Raw genomic sequence first — 25,445 nt, 5'->3', positions numbered from 1 at the left:
AGACGAGACGCTGTGTCGTGTGCTTGAGCTTGAGCATATAGCTTCCAGCTAATATGCATAAAAGCACCAAGCTTCCCTTATTAGCCTAAATACATTATTTCTGCATACAATACGCCAAAATTCTTGTCTAATATTTATATTATTTGCTGAATATACAATATATTATTATTATTGTTCATTGCTGTGAGCTGAGAGCATATAATGGAGTATTTATGGTGGGGTATATGTGTATTTAAACAACTGCTCTACAATTGTGAGAGGAAATGAAAATGTATTTGTTATTTTTTAATTGATACCTACCTATATAATATGTTTTTTGTGAAAAAGAGAAGCTTAATTCTCGGGAATATTTGCACTATGTTTATCTTATCAACACCATATAGAAATATTATGTTACAACTTCATAATTATAAATTGATGGGATGTTTGCTGTTAAACAAAAAAAAATTGGGCGCGTTTTATGTAACGAAGCGATGGAGAATTTTGCTTGTGGAGGAGTCATTTTGCGATTATGGCTTGTAGCACGCTGTAAATGGTTGTAAATGTGAAACCCAAGAAATCCTATTAATTACACGTCTTTATGATCACTTCTATCAGTTGATGGTGTCGGACGCGGAACGGACTCATTCATTGTGCGGGTCTCAGCTGAACTAACTTGTGTGTAGATTAAAGTGATGGTCATAAAAACGTAAATGCGTTCATCACAAGGCAATTTTGGGGGATGTTTTGGCTCAAGTTTATCATTTTCTTCTCATTTACTGCATCGTACACATCGTTCCAACGGTCACATATTACAATTTAACTTATTTTCTTCCTACAAACACTGCAAAAATACATAAAAAGAGATGATAAGAAAGATATGTGCTTTAGCTATAAAATTTAATTCAAGTAGAATTTTTCTTTAACAACAGCCATTTAAGGAATAAAAAATATGCTTTTAACTAACATAATTGATCCTAATAATTATTTACAAATTATTCTTCCTTTCTACATTTCCCTTTTCGTGTTTTATTGCGCTGCACAGAGAATAATTTGAATTTATCAATTAAAATCCACTCGGTTGTCGTTAAATTGAAAGTTATATTGATGAGGATAAAAAGCATAAAATATTCAATCGGTCAGGCTTATTCTTTTCCAATTTACATAATTTTTCGAGGGGTTGTTTTCAACGAGGGGGGTTTGTGGGGCGTTGATGAAGATGGATGTGGTTGTTGGACTTTTTTTCGTTGCCATTTACACAAAACATTTCGCCACACCATAAAAGCAATAATGTTGAACACGTGAAAAATGAAGGATGAGCATTAGGAGAGGAGATATGTTTAATAAATCTTTTAGATTGTGTTTATGCTTCTTTTTTTTCTCAATCTTCTTACCTCAAGTCACCACACGTGCGAAAATACATACAGAAAACACACACTGAGATATAAAGCTCACAGGGATTTTTTTAACCATGAAGAAGAAAAGAAGAAGTGAAAAACAAGTCATACCAAATAAATTCATGGTACTATGAGAAATGTTAGCTTGATATTCAACACTTCTCCTCTCTATGGGAGAGAAAAGATGGAAAAATTTTGTTCTCCTTCATCCAACCACATGATGGGTGGTGAAGTGTGTGCAGGTATGCGGACTATTCACCAATGTATATTTGTCTCTCAAGTGAGATATGTTCATATTAAATTGATATAAATTTAAAACTCTATGACTAACGTGTTCTGCAATGTACATATTGCTATGTCAACATACCAATTTATTATCATACATAACGAGCGTATCATGGTTGGAAGTTTGCCTTCATTTTCACAACTTCTGAATGGCACCGCAAAGTTCTAGAAATATACAGAGAAAAAAAATTGTTGGCACGCGAAATGCAACAGATGAAATTGAAAATCATGGAAAGTTGTATGCCTGGTTGTATATTACTTCAACTACCTATGTACATAATTTCCTGGCACATGGAAAACTATTCATATCACTAATCCGATTAAAATAACTCTTTTTTGCAAAATTGTGCTATATATCAATTTTTAAGCATATTTTTCTGCATAATTTCCGCATCATTTGAGATGTGTTTTTCAACAAAGTGAAAAATGACGACGTCTAGGAAAAAGCCCTGGGAGAGAGCATTAAAAAACCATTATGCCGAAAGCTCTCTCGTTCAGTAGCAAAAGCTCACCTTGTCGTTTTCCAAATGTGAAAAAAAAAACAATTTCTATGTATGGAAACATTTATCATAGAAAAAAAAGTGAAGAACTTTCTTGATGTTTTGCACGTGAGGTGAAACAGTTTTGTGTGACGAATGATGGAGGGCCACTGACCACACCGGGCGGTGAGTGTGGTGCTGAGCAATCAGAAGTGCTGAATAAGTGAAAATTAACGCAAATGTTGAGCCCAAATGTCCCGTGAATATTTTTAGGGTGAAAAAAAATGTATATAAAACCTCAAAATATATTCATTTTATGAGGAATTGCGTGTTGAACGTTCATTTGGCAGGGCCACCAGTTAAATGATAATTAGGCTAGAGCGCCACCCAAAATCCCCACAATAATGGAATTTCATTTCTCAAGCATTGAGACTCTCGATGTTTTATTTGATCTACATATATACACGAAATTTCCTTTCAAAGCTACGAAGCAAATACATACAACACTCTCGCTTTTGTGAGGCTTTCTCACAAACACATAGAATGTGTTTTTGCTTCCAAAATGATACACATTTTGAAGTTAATTGAATTGTATGATTGATGGGATTAATTAGAAATTAAGAGGGATCCAATTTATGTGGTGGAGCTTAATATTATGATGACACCCATAAACATTCGATATATAGCACTAAAATTTGTAGTCATCCCAATTAATGGAAGGGGGTTTATACATGTTGGAAATTCACGTCAAATTCTATTGAATTTATTGAATTTTTGCCTAAGAAAAGTTTTTAAAATACTTTAATAAATCGTTATATTCTCAAAAGACCCAAAAGCTCCCTGGAGCTTTCAACAACTCTTTTAATTAATATACCTACCTATGAATTAAATTGTTTGATAAAGTGAAGTATTTTTAACTTTATTTAATTTTTAAAACAAGAAAAAAGTAATTAATTATCATTTTTATTTACCCAACTAATAAAAAATATATCGCCCGATATTGTCATTATTCATGGCGGAATGTAAACGATAAAATACAAGCAATTAATCAGGAGAATCCCATTAAAACTTATCGACATAAAAACTCCATAAAAATTTCAACTATTGTTGTTAATAATTTTTCAATTCGTTATACCGCTTCAGGTGTATTTCCCTTATCTAAAATGTGAGCACTTATTTTATTTTTATTTTCCGTTCTTCACCAATTTATGAGCTTTTATGTCGTGCTTTCTGTTTGCATTTTATTTTTACAAACATACATAAATTCCAGGGAAACAAAGCATGGTGTACATTGCTAATTATTGAATCTATGCGATGTTAAAATGTGCTAAATGTTTTTTTTTTAAACTGCATTATGGGAAAGTTTTTTTTGTTTGCAAAGTTTATGCTAATAATCATCGCAATTTGCTTCGTTTGTTTCCACCGACATAATACATCGAATTAAAAGACCGTTTAAGTGTCAATTTCTTGAATTTTTTGCTTAAATAGTATGCAACACCATTGTTTTTTAATTGCTGGAAAATTAATAATAGACCTCTTATGTGCAAAACATACACGCTTTCTTTTCACTTTATTCTCTCTTTCTCTCTCTCTCTGTCTTGACCAAAATGTAAAAAAAATGCACTTTTGCACAACACGAAACACAACCGTGACCCAACGGGCATCCCTCACGCAAAAAAAGGCTTCTGCGTGCTGAACTGCAGAGCTTACGTCGCAGGGGGGCAATCAAAATTGAGGCAGGATCCCTTGACAGGCCTACGATTGAAATACAGCGATCGTGCTCACGGTGCTGCTCGGAGCTCGGTCGGATCATTAATCGCGGCGCCCCGTGCAGATCCTGTCGTCTTCGCGTTTGCAAAGCGTGCCGTGAGTTCACGAGACGCACGACCGACTGGGTCTGCGTTGTGTGCCATAAGCAAATGTGAGTTACAAAATAAAGCAATTTTTCTTGATGTCGTTCCCCCCTCAATCAAACTCCCTAATTGAAGGATTTTTAAAAGAAAAAAAAAAGTATTTTATTTCTCAAAATGCATACCCCCTTTTTTGCTCTCACTCAATTTTATCTTACTCATTTTTGTACATTTTTATTCTTGAAATCTTCAATCAAACATCAGTGATTATGTACAAAAAGAAATTCCTCTGCACAACACGGAATTAAAGGATCTAATATATAATTTTCTACATGAAAAATTTTCCTCATACAAACACATACTTCACTCCCACACCAATTAATGCACAAGTACAATCCACTTCTTTCACAGCATATTTTTATTTCAGTGATGAAATATGTATATATGTACAAGAGAGAGCCCCTAAATAACACAAAAAAAGTATGGCAAAATTATTCTTGTACTTTTGTGTTGATTGCACTCTTGAATTTTCCACCAATTTTCCCCTCTTTCAGCAACTTTTCGTTCGTGCAAAAAATCGTCGTTATGTTATTTCATTCATACACAGGGGGAAAATTTTTGCAGAATTTTCACAAAAGTACCCAGACGCTTCTTAAAATAACTGGGAAATTGCTATGTGCAAACTTTCACAATTAGGACTTTTTACTTTATATTATGTACAATCTTACTATATAATCACAAACTCTTTTGCTTCGAAAGTGCATTAAAATTTTACGCCAGATTATATTAAAAGTTTTTAGATGAAAATTTAACTTTTTTTTACTCCAAACCATCTGCAATGTTTTTTTTTCTTTGAAAAAATATGTCTCTTCACCCCTATTATATGATGTCGCAACTGAAAGACTTTTTTGAAACTATTTTATTCACATTTCTTTTCAAGATACCTTTCTCATTAATTTAGAATAGAGAAAAAACATAATTTATGTAAATAAAAATGTCTTTGAAAGTATAACAGTGATATGCAGACTCTTTGAATTTTATTCTATTTAGTCATGATGGAGTAAGAAGGAAACGTAGATGAACGTTTATGCTTATACTCTATGCACTTTTATGATACCTTTTGCATAAAAGGGGAGGAGTTCATCTCGTAAAAGAGAATTATAGAATGAGTTTGAATAAGCATGTGCATCCTTGCAAGAAATGTAAATAAGGTATTGGTTTGGAAAAGAAAATATAAAAATTTTACGAAGGAAGTTCTTGAAAGCTCAATTATACATATAGAATTTTTCCATGTATACATAGTAAATGGGATTTAATCCAAAAATCCTCTTATTTTTAAAAGATTAATTTTGCTTTTACAATAAAAATATTAAAAGTTAATAAATTATTTTGGTTATCTAATGAAAGAGTACATAATAAACGTAAGAGGGAAAAAACACAAACAAACCAAAGCTTAACCTTGAATATTATTGATTTCTTTTTGAGTGAATCAAATTGATTCTTTAATCAATATAAGAGTAAATTGACTTAATTCAATTCATTATTTATCCAATAATTTTAGTTTATTTCATCCAATTCAATCCTGATAAATATAATTTAATAAATTAGTGGGAGCTTTTAAAAACTTTACAGTATAAATTATTTATTTCCGTTCATTTTTAAATTTTTAACGAGACAAACAAATTATCCTAAACTTTGCTTTCTATTTAAGCTGAAGCTTCTAATTTAATTAATTTTTGATTGGCATTTGAATCACTTATGCTTTGTCACGGAAAAGTGAATTTCTTAATGTTTATGAGTGATTTTTGATTTAATTTTTTCTTGAAATAGTAATCAGTGGGAAGGGCAAAACAAGGAAAACATTATGTGCAGTTGGCAGGCCCACATGTAAAGTTTGATTGTGAGTTTGTACTCCAATAATTGTCTGCAAGATACACCAACCCACCACCACTTGCTTGTCACGGTACATTGTGCTACTTTGGCACAAAGTTGTGCGACAAACTAAATAGAGAATTCTCCTCTATATGTACATCACAATAAACTTTAGCTTTATATACGACAGAATCTTATTGTCTCTATACCCCATTCAGTAACATACATATGTATATATAGTTTGATACGTTCTTTCATTTTATATTTCCTGGACATTACTAATCAATAATTTTATATTGAATTTCCATATAGTTTTATACATACAAAAAAAAATGTATGACAGGAAGATAGAGAGACTATCCTTTGTTTGCCCTCCCACTCTCTCTTTCACTTAATAACGACAAAAAACTTTCAATGTGGTGGATTTAATTAAAAAACTATGTTTCTATAAGTCGACTCTTTATTAATAAATCTATTAGATTGCAGAATGTTCACATTTAACCACATTCAAACATTTGATGAAAATTGAATTTTGCTTGCATTCGATGACTAACGGAGGGAAGAGATTTGTATTGGTATTAAAATATTTATTTATATTTCCCCCCAAAAAACAACGAGTTGGGGGATTTGCAGCAAAAACTTCAATTCTGAAATGTAGATTTTAAATTCAGATATGGATGAAAATATGTATGTAGGTATTCTATAAATATATTTTAGATTGGCAGGAGAAAATCCAATGCACGTTAATCTGTAAATATTGATTTGATTTTTCAGCCAATAATACAATTTAGAATAGAGAGAAAAAAAAGAAAATTGTTTTTCATTAAGGAAAATGGCATTTAGTTTACCTTTTATTCTCCACTCTATTATCGTTTTGTTGTTGTATATATGCGGGAGCTTTCTTGAAGTTATACATTGTGATGTAATTAAGGATTAATGCAATAATTTGTGTTCTCCTTCTTCCATTTTCCCCGAACAGGGAGCTACAATCTGCCACTGGTGAGTGGATGAACGAATTTTCCAGAGGACCCCCAAGGCGAGATTCAGCGTCAGACATCATAAAGAAGAGCATTCGCAGATCTTGGACAATATCAAGTAAGTTGTTTTGCTGCACCTGGAGAGAGAGAATGAAAAAAAAAAGAAAATAAATTAATTTTCATCCTTTTTATGGAAAATTTTTAGGTCCACAGAACGAATATTTGCCTCATATCCGAAACGGTGCTGAATATAGAAATTACTCCAGTCTACCACCGAGTCAGGAGATAAGTAATTACCCATCTCTCATGCAGCATCAGCTACAATCAGCTCAAATGCAGTTTAGCGATGATAAAGCTCAGGATTATATCGACGATGTCAATTATCAGGATGTGCCGCAACAGCGGCGAATACTGCGACAATCTACATTGCCAAATCCCGATGTGAATAATTACTTTGGCAATAATAACCTACTACCCCCAGGTTCCCCGAAGCAGCAGCTGAGCCCACAGTACAGCCCGTACAATACGGACAATGAGAACATGATGGATCTATCGGATCAGGAGGTGCAACAGCCAACAGCACCCCCACGTTTCACAATAAGACGCCAATCGACACTCCCGTGCCGGCCAAATGAGCACCATGCCTCAGTTAAGTACTCATCAACGAGTCCCAGTCGATCATTTAGTCGTTCACCTGAGAAGTCTGATGATCAACCACGATGTCCACCCTTTAGACGACAATCAACCTTCCCCTCAAATTCCTCTGAGCAATTGTACCCACCACATCAGCAACGTCCCAAACTCCTTCCGACCTCGCCCAGCCGGTTGGTTTTCTCAAAATCCCCCGATGGACCGGGTGAGACCACCGAGCAGGCAGTACGCTACCAAATGCTACGACAATCAACACTACCCAATCCCGATCAGCACCTCAAGCTACTGCCGACGTCTCCGCCAAAGAAGCAACTTTCGCCGCAATATATGAAGCGTTCACCGGAATTTTCACGACAAAACACCCTTCCCAATCCCGACACCATGACCTCACTCTCCATCCATCAGCACGGCGTGAAATTCTTGCCAATTTCACCGCGGCAGAAGCAAAACTTCCTCTTTCCGCAACCACAGCAGCACCCACGTCCCTTCCTGTCGCAACAAAACTTCCCAACAATGACGGACGAACAGGGTTCAACCCAGTCCATTGCCCATCGTGATCACTCGAAGATGATCAAGGTGCGCAGCCACAGCAACGAGGAGTACACCAATTCACGATCGTATGCACCGAGTGAGGGTCGTAGGCTCCTCCCGGAGATCCCAACGCGTCGATCACCAAGGTAAGGCACTGCACAATGAATACCACGCACAGCCAAAAGTGTACGACGATGCGTACGCTTTTGCAGAAGAAAAAGAAAAGAAAAAAACAGAAGCACCGGCACTTTGGAATACAGCGGTGGTAGACTAGATTAATTAATATGAATGCATGTGTCCAGGGTATCACCCAACAACTCTCTTTTCAGGCTAGTACGCCAAGAGCATGTGAAGGAGGATCTCATTCGAACAAACTCCGAACAGAGATCCCCCATCAAGCGTACCTTTGCAGAAGCCAAACAGACACTCGCTGAATCCTTCGATGATCCCCCATCGGGCCCATATGGGGAGACACCACCACGCTATGTTGACTACCCTGAGAGGTATTTGGAGGCGGATGAGAGCAGCTACCTCGAGACCGCCTACGATGAGTACGAGGGGGCAGAGAAGTCCCTTTATCCGGAGGAGGGAAAACCCCCAGATGGGAAGGCATCATCACGTGGGCATCCGGTACGATCAACGGAGAGTTTCCTCAATGACTCATCACCGGAATACTTTCATCCGGATGACTACATAAGAACGGTGAAAAAGGAAAGAACGCGCCGGAGGCGTTCGCGGGAAATGATTGAACCGGAATTGGTGATGTCATCCAACGATGAGGAACCGGTAAGACCCAAACCAGAGACAATGCGGTCAATTAGCGAGGATTCTGGAACACGTCCCGTTAAACCTGTTACCAGAAGGTCTCTTTCACATCCTGAAAGAGGAGATAGCCAAGTGGGTTTTCCACATTAGATTTTTCTTTTAATTTTTCTTTCTGTGTCTCTCTCGATGTTTTTCAAAAAATCATATAATTTTTCTCTCTGTATGAATGCAAATATCGCATGCAATCTATTGTGGATGGTAATGCTGTGTCCACATATTGTGCTCTTCCCTACTAATGATGAAACTTTTTTCAATCCAAATCTTACGCCGCGCAGATACTACGACGAGCTGACACAGTGAAAGTTCCAAGTCCAAAGCCCCTGGCTGAATTGTTGGAGAAGCAAAAGAAAGAGAAACTATCAAAGCTGCCATCGCCGCGTCGTAAGAATTACAAATCCCTCGATTTGCCAGATTCAGCACTATCATCGGGTGAGTAATGCTGCTTGCTGTTAACTTTAATAGTGTTGTGTGCACTCAGAGAAAATACATCTCTTAATGTTCATCAAATGCACCCTGGAGCTTCTCCGTTGTAGGTACTACATGCGCTATATGCATGTATGTATATAAAACTTTTATCATCCACACGTTTATACCCTTCTTTTCCGTTTGACTGGCGGAAATCACAGGAAATACTTTAAAGCCATAAGAATCACCTTAAGGAGGTGTTTTACCTTTATGGTCTCATTAAACAACTGCTGTCGGTTGAGTTTTATAGGTACCTACGAAGAAAAGCGTTTCAGTGAATAGGAAGAATTCTTATTTTTATTTTAAGAATATTGCAAAGAATCAACATGGAAGTACTTTGGCTTTTAGGGAATTTTAAATACTTGAAAGTCTTTTGAATTTACAATCCGATAAAATGGAATTCTTAACACACATTGTTGAGCTTCAATGTGAAACAATTCCTGATAAACTTCTAAAGCTTTTAAAGCTTATTTTCTTACCTAAGTACAATAGGTTTTAATATATTAACGAATTTCATAAATTGTGTTATTGCTACCTACTATTCCAAAAATCTCCTAAAAGCTCTAAAAACTTTGATAGTTTTAATAGTTTTCTTTTAATTTAATTAATTTAATTTTTCTAAAAGATTTTAAAGCCCAGATTATATCATTTTTTTCTGTAGTTTCCTTTGCTTTTCTTTCAATGAAAATTGTTACCTATTTAGAAATTAGGAAATATTCAAGAATGAAAGCTTTTTTCTAAGTCTAACTAAGAAAACTTCTCTAGAGCTTTTGTGAATAATTTAACCTTAAGCTTAATTTTTCCTTTAAAGCTCTCCAAAAGTTTCTTGTTTTTCTGGGTGCATTTGAAACTTCCGCACAAAACGAATCGAACAATTTTGACAAAATCTCTGTCTTTTCTTTTCATCTTTCCATTACTTCCGCACACGTCAATAACTCAGCTCCAAAGGCAATACCGCTGCAGAAGCGCGATTCACGCAGCTTGGAAGCTGTAATGAAGACCGCATCTATGAGTGAGAGGCTACGAAATGCATTGGATGATAACAAATGCCATTCACTCGATGAGGGAATTTTCAACGAATCAGACGAACGGAAGGCCAGCATCTGTGATGAGCAGCAGGATGTAAAACGAAAACTTCCCGCTGAGGTGAGTCTGAGGGACTTTTTTCTCTCGTAATCTTTCATATATAGCAAGGAAAGAGAAATTACAGTGTTTACGATACAATATATTTGCGAGAGCTACTCGGGTGCTATGCTGTGGGGAGCTTTTTGCCGTCGTTGCTGTATGTAATAGAAGAGTGAAGAAATGCCGGATTCTAGGCGCTTTAATTGCATGTAACATGAGTTATGTTCATCGGGAGCTTTCATTAAGCGCAACAGGGAGTGCATAAAGTCACCTCAGGGCGGTCTTTGGGACGAGCGCCTCTATGCCCACCTCATGCTGCGGCGTCTGATTGCATGGGTGGGCAAAAAGGGAGAAGAAAAAAATGTTGGTAAAGAAAATGCTTAGAGTTTGTGTGACGTCAAGCTGCATGAGAGGAAGAAAATGCCACCCGATGTTTGTGAGAATCTCCTCGTTACGCCTCATTAGAAATCACACACAAAAGACTCTCGACGTCTTTGGGGCTCTTCATCCCCCTCTAATCTTTCGCAAGAGATTGGCAATTGAAGGGCTATTTTTGGGGATATTCTGCAACCCATTCCCCCCCGAAGAAAAATCACAAAGCTCCCAAATATGGTGTTCCTTCCTTATTCACATTGAAGTCAATAACAACCGTGTATTCATTTTGTGGCTTTCAGCACAAGACCACACTGGGTGAAGCTGAAATTCAGAGCGCTGTAGAGGCGGCAGCCGTGATTTTCAAGAAGGTCGTTCTTCAGAGACGCAACGCCAAGAAGGCAGCTGAGGAGGGAGGTAAGACTGCTATTTTTTACTTATTTACATATACCTGTGTATAGTTTTGTAGTATGCAGAGCTATTGCTGGTGAGAAGTGAAAAATCTCTCCTCTCAGCCAGTTTCTAATTAACCAGCCATGGTTATCGATCTATATCCAAGAAAACTTTATGTGCAACAACTATTTAAAGTTTCCATAAAACCCCCTGTAATACAATCTCGCCCTACTTGTCTCTCTCTCTCTAAGTTTCTTGCAAATTCACACACAATCTGTAACGTATAATGAAGTTTTCTTGGGTATTTCCATGTGCTTTTTTGTGACTTTGGGAAAACATTGTTGAGGTTTGACTTTTTCCTTCCTTTTGCTTCCCTGTGTGAGTAAATTGAGAAATTATTCACCAGCAACTTACCAAAAAAGTTTCCACACTAACTATTCACAATATTCTCCTTCCCCTTGTGCTTGAATCTTACTAATCTATGGTGGTGGAAGCTTCTAAAGTGACAAACACACTTATACTACATATGTGCTTTTTAAGCTTTTGGTGAGATCTGAATGGAGTTTTTCTTGAGAAAAACTCACATCACAAAAAAAAAGTTCAAATTGATTAATTCAGTGAATTCAGTAGCAAATATTTGTAGTAGGTACATAACATGTTAGAAAAGTAAATATATACTTACTAACAAATGAAAAAGAAGAAAAAGAACTTTTCTGCAATTCACAGAAATCTCTTATGAAAGATTCCAACTTGTTAAGAAAAGCAGAAGGTGTAGTTAAAAGTTCTCGGCTTTGTTCTCGTGGTAAAAAAGAAAAGTTTGTTAGGAAAGCTTTATATAATGATTATATATTTTTACTCTATTGAAAGCTTTTGCATAAGTAAAGCTCAAAGAAAAATATGAAGCGTATATGAGTAAAATTTTGTTAATTTCTATTAATATTTTACGAAATAATCTTTGAAAAATCCAGCGAAATTAATCTTCCTAAAATAGTTAATTTTGTAAATTATTTAGCATCAATTTGAACTACATATTCAATGAAAAATGTTGCAAATTATCAAACATCTTCCAGCATAAACAACATGGAAAGATAAACTAATAATTTCACAAACACAATGAAAAATTTATAGGCGCCACTTGGCATTTATAGACCATTTTTTCTGCTCTCATATGAAAGAAAAAAATCGCTCTGTCGCAAATTTAGCATGTCGTATCATTTACATTTTATACCACGGCAGCCAGCAACATACCTCAGTGCCATTAATTAAAGATGACGACATAAACTTTTTCCATTGATCCCACATAAAGCAAACATACAATGTGGGGGATGTAATGCTATATTACGTTCAACTTGCAAGTAATATACGAAAAAGACTTGGGCGTGGGAGTACGATATTTTAATTTATCCACCCGAATGAGTGCAGCAGATGAAAGAGAGACAGACTATTATTTGTATGGTAATGAGGTAAAATGACGAATTAATTTCATTTGCTTTGGCTTTTATTATCATCTCAGCATTTTCCAAAACAGAACAACGCGGAGGGCGTAGGGAATAAGAAAATGGTGGGGGCGTATTGCTGCAAAATGTGTGCCAAGTGGTGTAATTATTTTTCGCAATAAAACTTCTTTTATTTCCCCGCAGTCATCAATTAGAAATTCCTCCAAAAAAAAAACATTTAATTATCGTGCCTCAACGCCTAATTTTTTTTTCTTACACCTTTATACGGAATTTAACAGGGCGCATCGTATTGCCTTGTGGGATAAATTTTCATGAAAAAGTTCCAAGAGAAGAAAAACATTTTCATAGTACGGATGGTATACTTTTTAATTATTCTAAAATTTTGTGCTTTCATTACCCAACCGAAAAGCAAAAGTTTTCCGGGTGTTTTTGCAAAACACACACAAACAGAGCTTTCATTAACATTATGAAAACTAAGCTCCCAATGTGTTCTGATTAGATTCCTCATATACGTGGTGGCAAGAGGAAAGTTTTCGGTGCTAATTAGTATATTTAGCCAAGGGGCTCGTCAATCGCTTACATACCACCGCACACATGCTTTTGATCATTCTCTACTCTACATACACCAATAGTGATTAGAATAATTAGGTTTTGATTAAATTCTTGGTGAATTTGCTTCGATGATTTATCAAATTGGTTTTCGAGGAATTTTCATTATCTCCTTTGGGCCTTGAATAAAGGATGAAAATTGGGAATTATTCGCCTGAATTCTCGTGTTTTGTAGTCAATGAGAAAAGGAAGTTTTAACCAAGATATGTTCAAGGATTTTTTGAAATTTCCGCAAAGTCTCAAACTTGTCCAGAAATTATCAAGAAAAATTATATTTTCGCATAAAAATTCTCAAACTATTTCTTTAACCGAATTCATTAGTTTTCCTGTGAAAATATAAAATTTTCATGTCATTTTTATGCAATTAAAGATAATAAAAAAAAACCAAGCGTACGTAATGGGTTAATTTCCTACAAATAATTTGATTAAAACAAAAATATTAATTAAATTTTAAAATATAAAATTATACTAAAGTTCGCAAAGCTCCCATTCTTTCCACGCCGCAGTGCTTTAATAAATTAAACATTCGTCTGATATATTCTATCAAAACATTGTTATCAATTTAAAAATAAAGCATTTATCAGTCATTGTGCGGTAAAACAAACCTCAATTGACATGAAACCATTTCCCTATATTGCTGATAAAATTTCAGAATAATTTTCTAAATTGCGTGGAAATATTCTACAAACTTTATATTCTTATCAACCTGTCTCTCATTGCAGAAAATTTAATCCTAGATTCTTCTAGAAGAAGAACTTCGTATCAGCTAAAATAAAATGTAAGACAATTCAAGACAATTAGCTTAACTAATTATTGTAGTTTTCTCTTTATACTTTAGAATAAGCAGCAGGTGATGCCGAAAAGGCACTTAAAGTTTTTTTTTTTATTGAGGAAATTCATCATCGATGGTTGCTTTCATTTCTTGCAAGTGTTGTACATTTTATTGGCATTGTTTGACCAAGTTTTTAGTGTTTCGGATTATTAACTTCCCAAATGGGTAACAGCAAAAGACGATTAAGTGGCCCCTCAGTTAGCTATGTGTGTGTGTGTGTAGTGTAGCCCCACCGCAATGTACGAATGAATTTCACCAAAATGACCCAGAAATCTTCCTCTTTTGCTGGGTGGTAAATGAAGGGGAAAAATTGTACTTAACATGGAAATTTTTAGAAAATGCCCGAGGTTGGAAATAATAAAATGCATTGCTGATTCTTTCAAGGTACCACCCGGGAGTAATTTGTTTTCACTAAACTGTACATGAAGTGTGCGGAATTTACGAGGTATATAGTTGCTGCAAAAAAATAATCAGATACGATAAATCAATTACGGAGGTACTTCATTGAGTATATAGCATAGATAGAGATTTTCTGACTCAGGGAAACTATACAACAATTTTATATTCTCTTCACTCACCGTTTCCACTTTAAGAATCACTCAAGCAGAGAAGTGCGGTGTGATTTATGCCATAGAATGGATTTGAGATTTTCAAAGAGATTTGTCTGCATTATTGCTGCATAAAGTGAAATTTCTTTAAAAATAATTCTCGCGTAGTGGTCACAAAAGAGTATCAATTGCTCTTTTTTGTGGACTCAATTATTGTAATTAAAGCGTAGCGAATTATCGCTACATTTTATCTTGTTGTTTAAATTTTTCTTCGCATAAGACACAGTTAAATGTAAAAGTGTGCCAATGTCTATGAGAAAGTCTCTGAAAAATCTTGAGCTATTCTTTATGTAGAACCTTCTGGAGAATATATTCTGTTAACGTAACGTCGTCTAATTTGTTGTTGATCCATCCCATGTGAGGAGGCAGGAGCATAATAACACGAACAATAAATTACGAGCGATAATTGATAATTACAATTTGGCCAATTTCTCGTAATTAAGATTGAAGCTGTCTCATAGCCCATGTGCTGCTGCTGCACACAGAGCTCCATGCTTAGCTCCCGTCCAGTTGGTCATGTTGAAAACAATAAAAACAAACTCACATAATTCATTTTGAGTTTGATGGCAGACACGGAGAAATGAGGGTATCTTCCCGGAGACATATACTCGCACTATATGGGAGTTGATTAGAAGACTGACCGTTTTGGGTTAATGGAGAGGAACAGTCAAGTCGAAAAACCAATAAAATCCCTTTGTTCATGCCCAATGTTAATTACATATTGGCTGACGCAAGAATAATTTCATGTCATCTGTATTACGGGAGATTAGTGATGCCGGATTGGTGGGGTCATTCGATGCCATGTAGTTGTGTGTGCTCCCAAAAGGTATTATGCATTTGCATTATGTACTGAGAGAAAATATTTGTAAAATCAACAAAGTTCTTATTTTGTAGAGAAAATTCATTTTCTTTTGAGTGCGAAATAATGAGGAAAATCAGAGCAAAAGCTAATGAAAAAAAACTGCTATTTTGCTAATCAAAGCCTCTTTTATAATATAATATCATTCTTCTTTAGTTAATTATTGTTTGCAAGAATTTTGAGGTTCTAACTACAAAACTCTTTGGAAGAAAATTCAATTTTTCATTAATTAAATTAGTGGAAATTACGATGAAAGATAAGAAAGATAAGGAAGATCAATTCAATAATTTATTTATTTATTTATTATTTCTAGAATTTAATTCTATCTATTATATCTAAAAAGCTTTTTAACTTTATGTCCGGAATTTTTTAAGTTCTTTGAAAGTTAAGTTTTTAAGTTCTTTGAGCTCCGGTGGCCGAGAGGGTTTAAGCACGACTCTTGGTCATACCTCCCCGGAGTAGAGGGTTCGAATCCCCCTGCGGTTTTTTCGCCGTTCATGGCCCGTGTTTCCTATCCTCTCTTTCCTTTCCATTCCACAGTTCATCCTTTCCTGCTCCAACGCACGTTTGAGTTACTTTGAGGCGGAGCATAACTGCAGCACCATCTATCTGGCGAAAGATGCACCTATAGTGATCGAGTGCCGTGAACTGTCTCCCGATGGCTATGAAAGATCGATTGTCAGCGGACTGCATCTAAGTTGTGAAATCCTCCTCCAGTTGCCGGACCTCTGCCGCAGACGGGATAATCTACATCCCCCCCGCAGCCAACACAGTCTACACTACAGACTCCGGTGCGGCGTATCCATTCCACAGATGATCTACGCGCCCATTTGTACATCACACATCGCAAATTGAATTTGTAGATTAAAAATGTATAGGGAAAAAACGTGTAAAATCAAAAAATGGAATGTGAATAAACCAATTATTATTATTATTATTATAAATTCTTTTTCAAAATTGTTTAGAAAAGTAAAGAAAATTGCTTTCTCTCTCAGTGAGAAGATAAATAAATAAATAAATAATTAAATGAATGAATATTGGAAAAAAATTAATTAATTGAGAAAAGTTTTTTTATTGGTATTGTTTTGGTGAAGGTGGTTAACTTTACTAAAAACTCTTACTAATTAAAATTAGCAAGAGATGTAAAAAAATAAGAAAATTCCATTAATAGTTTTGAACAACCTTACTCAGAAATAAAAGAATTAAGAGAAATTTTTCCAAAAATCAAAAAACTTTGACCAATAAATGGAATTTTCTTAAAGACTCTTTTCCTTTTAGAAAAAATATTTTTTGAGAAATTAGTTATTTCAACAAATCAACATTTGTTGAAGCAACAAATAATCACCTCTCTGTGTTTCTGGGAAGTTTTGTGCAATGTTAGTTAAAAGCTAGAATTTCAATTTGTGTGGCAGCGACAGTGGTAATGAAGGGTATGTTGGTATTGTCTGGGTGCTGATTCTGACCAAAATGCTATCAGCAGCATGCAATGATGTTCTGATGGGTTTTGTTGTGACTAGAAAGCGAAACACATGTTATGCTGGCGGGGATGTGGAAGAGGTAGTAGGTAATACCTACCATGTAAAATGAATGTGTAAATAAGCAATATGTGCTGCATATGTACCTACATAAGTATGGTAATGGGTGTATTGGTAGTATATTGGAAAACGATATGTGACTAACCAAATGGTGTTGGTGATGGCCTAACAACATGCTGAGTATATGTAGGGCAGTGTCGATGTAATTTGGGGTGAAGGGCATGACATGGTATCTATGCAACAGCAACTAATTGGTGCATATAATTCAGGTGACGCGTGCACCGGACCACGAAATAGGAAATCTTCCCTCATGCAAGATGACATTTCTGACTATGAGAATTGCAATGGCCTGAAGATGCTGTACCCCGATACAGATGAATACAAGTTGGTCTTTATCAGTTCCGCCGATTCATCCAGCAAAGAGGAGGAATTTGAGGATAGTAGCTCAACGACCAGCTCAGTAAATACACGACACAGCATCTCCCTGGACGATTGTGATTGGGATTATTTTGAACCTGGCGTGGGGAGTCGTGCAATCTTCAGGGATTTTTCCGTGTCACCCTTTGATTCGCCAAGTGTACGGAGGAAGCACTTCAAGAGTTCCCCCATGACTTCGCCAATTTTCTACAGGAGAGGTCACACGGAATCCCCCTTCTTGATGCGCCAGAGACTCCGCGAAAGCGACACAGGGACGGATGAGGAGCTTCTTGTGCACGCAGAGAGTTCTTCGCCAACAAGTTCTGATGGTTTTGTCAATCAAGAGTTGATGTTTATGAAGAATTTCACGCGGAAAACTTGGTCGCAATCCAGTGGGAAGGTGTCCTCAACATCTGAATGCAGTGACAAGGGGAAATCGGCTGCAAAGAAGGAATGCACATGTGGTGGAACAACGGTGTTTGTGCCAATTCCCGTGCTTATCCCACCAAATTGGAATCCATCGGATTTGCTGGTGCAACCCGAAGAGATTGAGGATTCGGTGGCAAAGCAGAAAATACGTGCAATTCAGCAACGCCAGGTGGATATTTTTCAATTGTGGAATACAGCGGCACTGGTGCACCAACAGCAAAAGGGTGAGGAGGAGAAAGCTAAAATACAACAAGCAGACCAAGAAGGAGGCACCACAAGTGCGTCTGGTGTGTTTCGCAACACTGAACCCGTGCCGTACGATCGTGCTGAAGACGGCGGCAGTACCGGTCCGACCGTCGAACAAATAGAATGCAATCCAGCAGTGCCCATCGCAACACCGGCCCAAGAAGAGGTTGTGGTGGCAAGTGATGCGAGAGATGTGCGTGGAAGTGACGGCAGCATTTTAGTCAATCGCAATTGTACGCCTGAACCCACCGATAAGGTTTCCTTATCACTGTGCGATGGTGCAAAACAACACGGGAAAGTTGCCAACGACGCGATTTCAGTAGATTCGTGCGAGACACCTGTGGTGGCGGAGAGTAATTTAATTAGTGCGTGCAGGGAAAGGTACGAGGGCAGTGGGAAGAAACAGGAGGAGAATCCCGTGTATGGGAGTGAAGTGGAAAAAAAGGACAAAATGTCCGTGGGTAGTGTTGTTGACACGCTCACGTGTGGGTATCTGCAGTCTGAGAATGTATTTTCCAGTGACTCTGACTCATCCCACGATAGCGACGTGGGCCAAGTGCGACCCATTCGACGGAGTTACGATGTCACTGGGGACAATGCCCATGGGGAGGAGGAGGAGGAGAGTGACAATGAGGGTGACGGTGGGGTGAGTGATGTGGGGCACAGTGACAATGAGGAGCGTCAATCGGTGTCCAGCAGTTCAGCACGCGAGGATCCGAGCTCGTCAGAAACGGAAGCCACTGACAGTGACGACACGGGCACAGTGGCAGACCGACGACCAAAATCCAAGAGATTTTCGCGTGTGTTTGTTGTGAATCGTCGCGATTCATCGTCAGATTCCCAAAGTTCCGATGGGAATACGGAAGATTCCTCGGACAATGATACAGACACTGAGAAGGATTGTGGAATTATTTTGAATTATGTGAAGGAAATTCCCGAAAGGGAAACCAATAGAGCTTCCACAACAGAGAGTAGTAGTGGCAGTGGTGGTAGTGAGAGTGAACCTGATGGGCTTGTTGATGAGGCACATTCAGACGATCCTGAAAATCCAATTGTCCTCAATTACATTAGATGCCTCGATGATGATGGGGAGACTCCACAAGAGGTTGTGTTGAATTCTGTTAAATTCCTCGATGATGATGAAGTGCATGCAGCACTTGAAGCTAATACATTCCATGGCCAGGAATTAACTGACCAACCACAGGGAGAGAGTACAAATTCAGCAGTGGTATGTAGTGCGGAAAAGACGTACAATGTGCTGGAGAGTTCGAGTGATTCACAAGACAACGAGACTGAGGAGGAGGAGGAGGAGGAATGTGATACGAGAGTATCTAATGAGAGCTGTGCAGTGTCAGATGAGCACACAATAAATGCCAAAAGTGATAATGTATCGGGAACGAGTGGCATGGAGAATACGCAAACGGAATCACCAGTGGCGGACAGTCTCGAGGCAGCAGTTCAAGACGAAAGTGAATGTTGTATTGATACGAGTTTGGTGGATAATGAAGTGGTCGACAGGTCAAGTAACGACGTCAGCAATGTGTGGGAGTTACCCATGAAAGAGGAGGAAGCATTCCCGGAAGGTTGCTCAAGTGATTCCCTGAATGTTGATGACAAAATAAGTTCTAATGAGAAATCTCGTGAAGAAATTGCAGACAAATCAGAAGGGAGGAGTGTGGATGATGAAAATCATGATGGAGAAGAAACTAGTTTAGAGCGGGAAGAGATGGCATCTTCTGGTGCAGTAGCAGCGGCAGCAACTTCAGTGGAAATTGAAAGTGCAACGAATTCTTGCGGTGGTGCACCAATACACACCGGTGACCGCGAAGTGTGCACACATACAACGACGGAGATTTGCTCCAGTGATCGCGACGGGTCCCCCACCGCCGCAGCACCAGGTGAGGGCAACACAGTGCCGACACACGACGAAGACACCTGTGAAAGTGGCGAAGGTGATCGCGACGGTGATCGTGGCGGTGATCATGAGGTAGTTGAGAGTGAACAATCGACAAGCACGGACGCGGCGCACAATGGCCCAGCTGGTGGGACCAAGTACACAAGTTTGGTAATGATCACACAGGATGCACGTGCCACAACCCCTCCTGCTGTGCAAGTGAATATCGTTGCCACCGATACGACGCGTATTGTGTCCGACGAGGAATCCGACACGGTGATTGTGCATCATACAAATTCCCAAGATGTTGATGATGTGTGCAGTGGTGATAATACCCTAGCGGGGTATTTTATGCGTGCCCTAGGTGCCGATGATGTGTCCCCAAAATCGTCCAAGAGGCGACCAATTAAAATTGTGAATTCAAGTGAAAATACCAGCAACGGTAGCACCCCCATTGAGCAGGACAAGTGCAGTGAGAGTGAGGAGAATAAAATGATGATGAGTGGCAGTGGGAAGAATGGTGTGGATGACGTCACCGTGGTTACTGGCGCGAATACACTGTCGGCGGTTATTAGCCTCGAAGAGGGTCTCGCGGATGATGACTCCTGGGTGGAGGAGATCAGCAACAATGACGATGAGGAGTTTGGTGGTAATACAGCCACTGATTCCGACATGGATTCAGGGGAGGAGATCACGCTATCGTCAACCATAGACCGTGAAGAGGAGCTGCGTGGATACAATCGTACCGCAATAGATTTTACCCTTCACACAATTGTTGAGGAGAGTTGCGAGGAGAGTGAGGTGGAGCAATCGAGCATGAAGAACAAATACCGTGTTTCAGCATCGGATCTCGAAAAGTACTTTTTCTACGGGCTGGGAGATGGGAAACCCAGTGCTGTATCCCTTGAAAATCGCGAGGATTCCTTGTCTGAAAGTAGTAGCATTTGCAGTGAAGGAATGGACAGCCTGGGAGGACCTGATGATGCAAATGTGGAGACAAATCCAGCAGCTGATTTAACAGCTTCGCGTCTTGAAAAGTATTTTCTAACAGGATTCATGGGATTTTCAGCAGAGCATGCAGATTCCGATGGTAGTGGTAGTGTGGGGAGTGATAGTGAGGGTAGACCAAGTCCCGAGCAGAGGAGGAAAAAGCTCGTTCGGGCAAGGGGTTCAGGAAGATCTCACAGTTCCTCGTTGGATAATCTTCTGGCAAAGGAAGATTGTGCACCGGATCAGGTTGTGAATGACACAAATGATTCGAATGATTCTTCAGAAACGGATACATGTGATGAGAATACATTGAGTGCAGATAAACCCGATGGGCAGAGTGATACAATGAAGAGGAAGAAACAGAATAAGAAGCGACTTGAGCATGCGGATGATAAGGAGGAGAGTGATCTGTCGGATGATGAAGATCGCAAAACACCTCAACCCGAATATCTTCTGCCGCCCAATAATCTCGTGCAATCCCGGAAGCAACACAGTCGTGATAGTGGTTTTGTGGGGAGTAACGATGATCTCCTTAAGACTGATGATTCCCTCAAATCGTCCGAATTGAAGGTGGAACTCGAGGAGATTGAGGAGGAGAATCGCTGTGACGTGAAGGAGACGGAAAGTTCAGGAAGTGCCACAAAATCAACACCACCATCTGCAATGCTAACGCGCAAGGATAGCTTCAACAATTGGAGCTCCGATGAGGAGACAAATGTAATGATGTCGAAGATGAGGCAATTCTTTAAGACACTCGTGGCTGCGAGTGCCAATGTGCAGAGTATGTCACAATCCTCCAAAGTAGCTCCCACCACGACACATGCTGAATTGTCCGGTGAGTCACCGAAAAGTGGTACACCAATTGCAAAACCACGAAACCGTAGCAAACCACCGCAATTGGTGTACTTTGAGAATGAGCTGACACGGCTCATGAAGACTGTGCCAGGAATAAATGATGATCAAGTGCGGGAGATTGTTGAGTATCTCAGTAGTGAGGATACATGGTCAGATTCCTACGATTCATCCGATTACACAAGTTCAGACCTCGAGGGTGCAGGGAAAAAGCCCAAGAAGTCCGAGCTGCAGGAACAAATCTCCGCAAGTTGCCAGCAGATTATCAATAAATTCGACAGCACTGTTGTGGATCACGATGAGGAGGGTGATCGTGGGGATGGGGGCTTGCTGATTGGGGAGACAAATGAAAATCCAGGGTTAAATCGTGAGACAGCTTTTGTGTATCAAAAGCTCGTGGCGAGCTTTTCGAAGATTGCTGCTGGTGAGGAAAAACCCACAACTTCCACGGGAAGTCCTCCGATTTTTGCCAAAGTTATCCACCATATTGGTAGTAGATTGGTGGCTCTAATGCACGAAGTGAGTAGTGGTGAGTCTCATGCAAGTTCCTCCCCACGCGGGGCAGCTGCTTCGCGGCATCACAGACGGTTGCAGGCTAAAATATCCGCCACAACAACCGAGGATGACGACAGCACGTCGGATAGCGCCATGGAGAAGCCGGAAAAGATTACTTTTGCCCACCTACCGCGCAGCAAGTCGCACGATCTCCTCCTGGGGGAGTCACGACCACTCCATCATCAATCAAGTAGTGGTGTTAGTGATACAGCTGCCGAGGAGAAGGAAGCCAGTGATTATGAACGATTCTCCTGGCGGGGGAGCTTTGAGTCGGCACTCCTTGCAAATGGAGATTCACGCACCAAGCTCACTCTCCTCGATCATTCCTCCTCAGCCACAGCGCTGGCGGCAAAGAGACGTTCCGCGGGTGATTTACTTTTCAACCAGAAGAGTCTCAGTCGCGAACAACTTGATCGTGTGCGATCATGTGGGAGTATCGGTGGTGGGATGGATCATGAGATTGAGGGCTCCAAGTTGTGGGGATCGTCGACCAGCCAGAAGAGTGCACGTCGCCGTTCAAGCGTCCCCGATGCTGCATGTGAATCCGACAATGATTCATCGGACGATGAGAGACACTTTGCCACACGATCCACATTACCACGGAGTCTCCAGACAACGGCATCAAATAGCACAAATTCCCTCCCACGCCTGTCCACATCCAACCTCCCCGGGTCCACGTCGTCAAAGCAACACAGTGTCTATCATTTCCTGCAGAATAATGTTAAAAGTGCGCGATATCGTGCCCCAGGGTTCAATCGACCCACAGCCATGTCGAAGAAAACCCTCTCAGCACCCGGACTTCAGCATCAATCCCTCACGTCAATGTATCAACGTCGGGATGGGCGCCGTAAAGTGCAAAATGTGCACACTTTTGGTGAGTTTCTTATGCAATTTCTTTCCATGCAACATGCGAACTCACAAATTCTCCCGCCTGAAATTCCCCAAAAGATTTCTCGCCAAAAAATAAACTCCATGAGCTGCGAATAATTAATTGCAAGCGATTATTTAATGCGTGGAGACTTTAGAAGGTGTAGAATTGCGCCATAGTCTCCTCAATAATTTGCCATGCTTTGTCTACTTCTTGAAAAATTACTTAAAAATTAATTTTTAATTTATTTATTTGATGAAAGGGATGCCTTTAAAAAACCAAAGAATTTTTCAGTCAATAGTTTATTATTTATCAACAATAAGATAGTTTATGATGTCTTTTAAATAAATTGAACGCATTTCAAGTATATTATTTTTAAATTAAACTGAAATTAAAATTAAATATTTGCTATATAAATTAAACATTTTTTTCGGAATGAAAAAGCTTCAATTAATTTTTTAATCAAAAAACAAATTTATACAATTTGTCCGCAATTTAAAATTTGCCTTAAATTTCTTCCTCTCATCGTGATTTCCAATGATTTCCCAAACATATATTATATGTTCACCCATAAAATGATGAAAACGGAAATTATGTAGTGCATGTAAACAATCCGAATGATAAATTAATTTATAATTAAAAACAGATTTAGTGGGCAATTAAATAATAACAAATTTAATTGAGTTTAAATAGGCAATCACAGCGGGATTTAATGGTGTATATTCGGCGGGGGGAGGGGGGTGTTTAATCTATTCAGTAAACGACTAATCCTCTCGGGAGATTTTCGATGCTTCTATGCATAAATAATGCATCATATCTCAAAGGAGCTTTAACATACTTTGGATTATATGGAGCTTTTCGATACGATATGAAGATTAATTTGAAATTGTAGGTATATATGCTTAATTCCTCGTTGATTACTGAGCTGCATGGAAACCTTAATTGGTGCATGTCTCGTAATTTTGCACATCAGTGTGATATCACAAGTTTCTTATGTTTCACCTCTCGCAAAGAATTGTAAACAAACACGAATATAGGCTGTGCGCAAATTATATAACTTCATGATCACATGCAACTGCTAATTAATAGTCTCTCCTTACTCTCAGTCAATGAGTCGACATTCAGAGCAGTCTCGTCTCTCTTATTCTGGGTAACATTGCAGTGCAGATACTCAAAATAACTTCAAAGCAGCGCAAGGGTTAAATACCACGTATTTTATATTTATTTTCTTCATGTATGGCGGTTTGTTTTCTTTTGGTTCACCTCTCTGCAATCTTCTCTTAAGCGCATTTGGTTCTCCATTATGCATGGAAATTTCAGCTTTGCTTCTTCCCCAATGGGATGGCAATCAATTAGAAAACATCAACAATTTTTACGAGGTTTTTCAATTGTAAGCTTTGCAAATTTCCCTTTGAATTCTATACACCATTCGCTCTGCAACAAAATGTAGGTATATTACTTCTTTGTACTTCCATCAGTGTTTTCGCCAGAAGAACCTCTTCGGTTTCATACAATATTGTAAGCATTGGCTTGGCTATGCTACACAGCACATACATACATCATTCGCACGTCTATAAATGATTTATTTACAATGCGAAATGGAAGGAATATTGAAAATACGATATGGGATCTTCGCATCATTCACTGTAACACTCTCTTTGCTCCACATGTGTTTATTTGTTGAGTCTCCATATTTTTCCCTTTCTGTATGTAGTATACCCATAAAATTCACATCCATACATATTGGAATTATATGGTGCATGCTGAGAGAATATAAAGCTTTTGTGGAATCATCAAAAATTCCTCTTTTCTCCCACCCCATCACCGGGAAAAAATTTTCCTTCGCAATATTCAATTTTTCAACAAAACTTAAAAAGAACCCAAATCCCATGCGGATGACTTTCTCTCCGCGATGGGGGGATGAATAAAATTAAATTTGGCACTTTTGTGGAATCGCGTTGATGTATTTATTGCGGTCAAAAATGTAAGATATTTCATTTAGTGAACATCACTCTCGCAATGTGAATTTTTAATGAGCAATTTCTTATTAATTTTATATTTTTGACTGTTTTTTGTAAGCTGTCTTTCATAAG

At 38.5% G+C, this 25,445-nt stretch overlaps 1 protein-coding gene across 12 annotated transcripts in view; it reads left to right on the top strand.

Annotated features, from left to right (window-relative positions):
- The window catches only part of LOC129786747 (uncharacterized), an 84,976-nt gene that overhangs the window by 37,404 nt on the left and 22,127 nt on the right, over positions 1 to 25,445 (top strand). For 4 of the 12 annotated variants that reach the window (XM_055821939.1, XM_055821938.1, XM_055821937.1 and 1 more), the window contains 8 exons: positions 3,822 to 4,061; positions 6,842 to 6,957; positions 7,045 to 8,167; positions 8,324 to 8,918; positions 9,122 to 9,275; positions 10,252 to 10,457; positions 11,111 to 11,225; positions 17,371 to 23,358. In XM_055821939.1, the coding sequence (XP_055677914.1) occupies positions 3,822 to 4,061; positions 6,842 to 6,957; positions 7,045 to 8,167; positions 8,324 to 8,918; positions 9,122 to 9,275; positions 10,252 to 10,457; positions 11,111 to 11,225; positions 17,371 to 23,358 (8,537 nt within the window). The remainder of the gene's footprint in view (positions 1 to 3,821; positions 4,062 to 6,841; positions 6,958 to 7,044; positions 8,168 to 8,323; positions 8,919 to 9,121; positions 9,276 to 10,251; positions 10,458 to 11,110; positions 11,226 to 17,370; positions 23,359 to 25,445) is intronic. The other 8 variants (XM_055821940.1, XM_055821944.1, XM_055821945.1 and 5 more) reach the window with 6 other exon arrangements.

Source organism: Lutzomyia longipalpis, chromosome 1, assembly GCF_024334085.1.
Source record: "Lutzomyia longipalpis isolate SR_M1_2022 chromosome 1, ASM2433408v1".
In the NCBI taxonomy this organism is placed as follows: domain Eukaryota; kingdom Metazoa; phylum Arthropoda; class Insecta; order Diptera; family Psychodidae; genus Lutzomyia; species Lutzomyia longipalpis.
The sequence above is the reverse complement of the archived record's forward strand: the minus strand, read 5'-3'. Positions and strand labels throughout refer to the sequence as shown.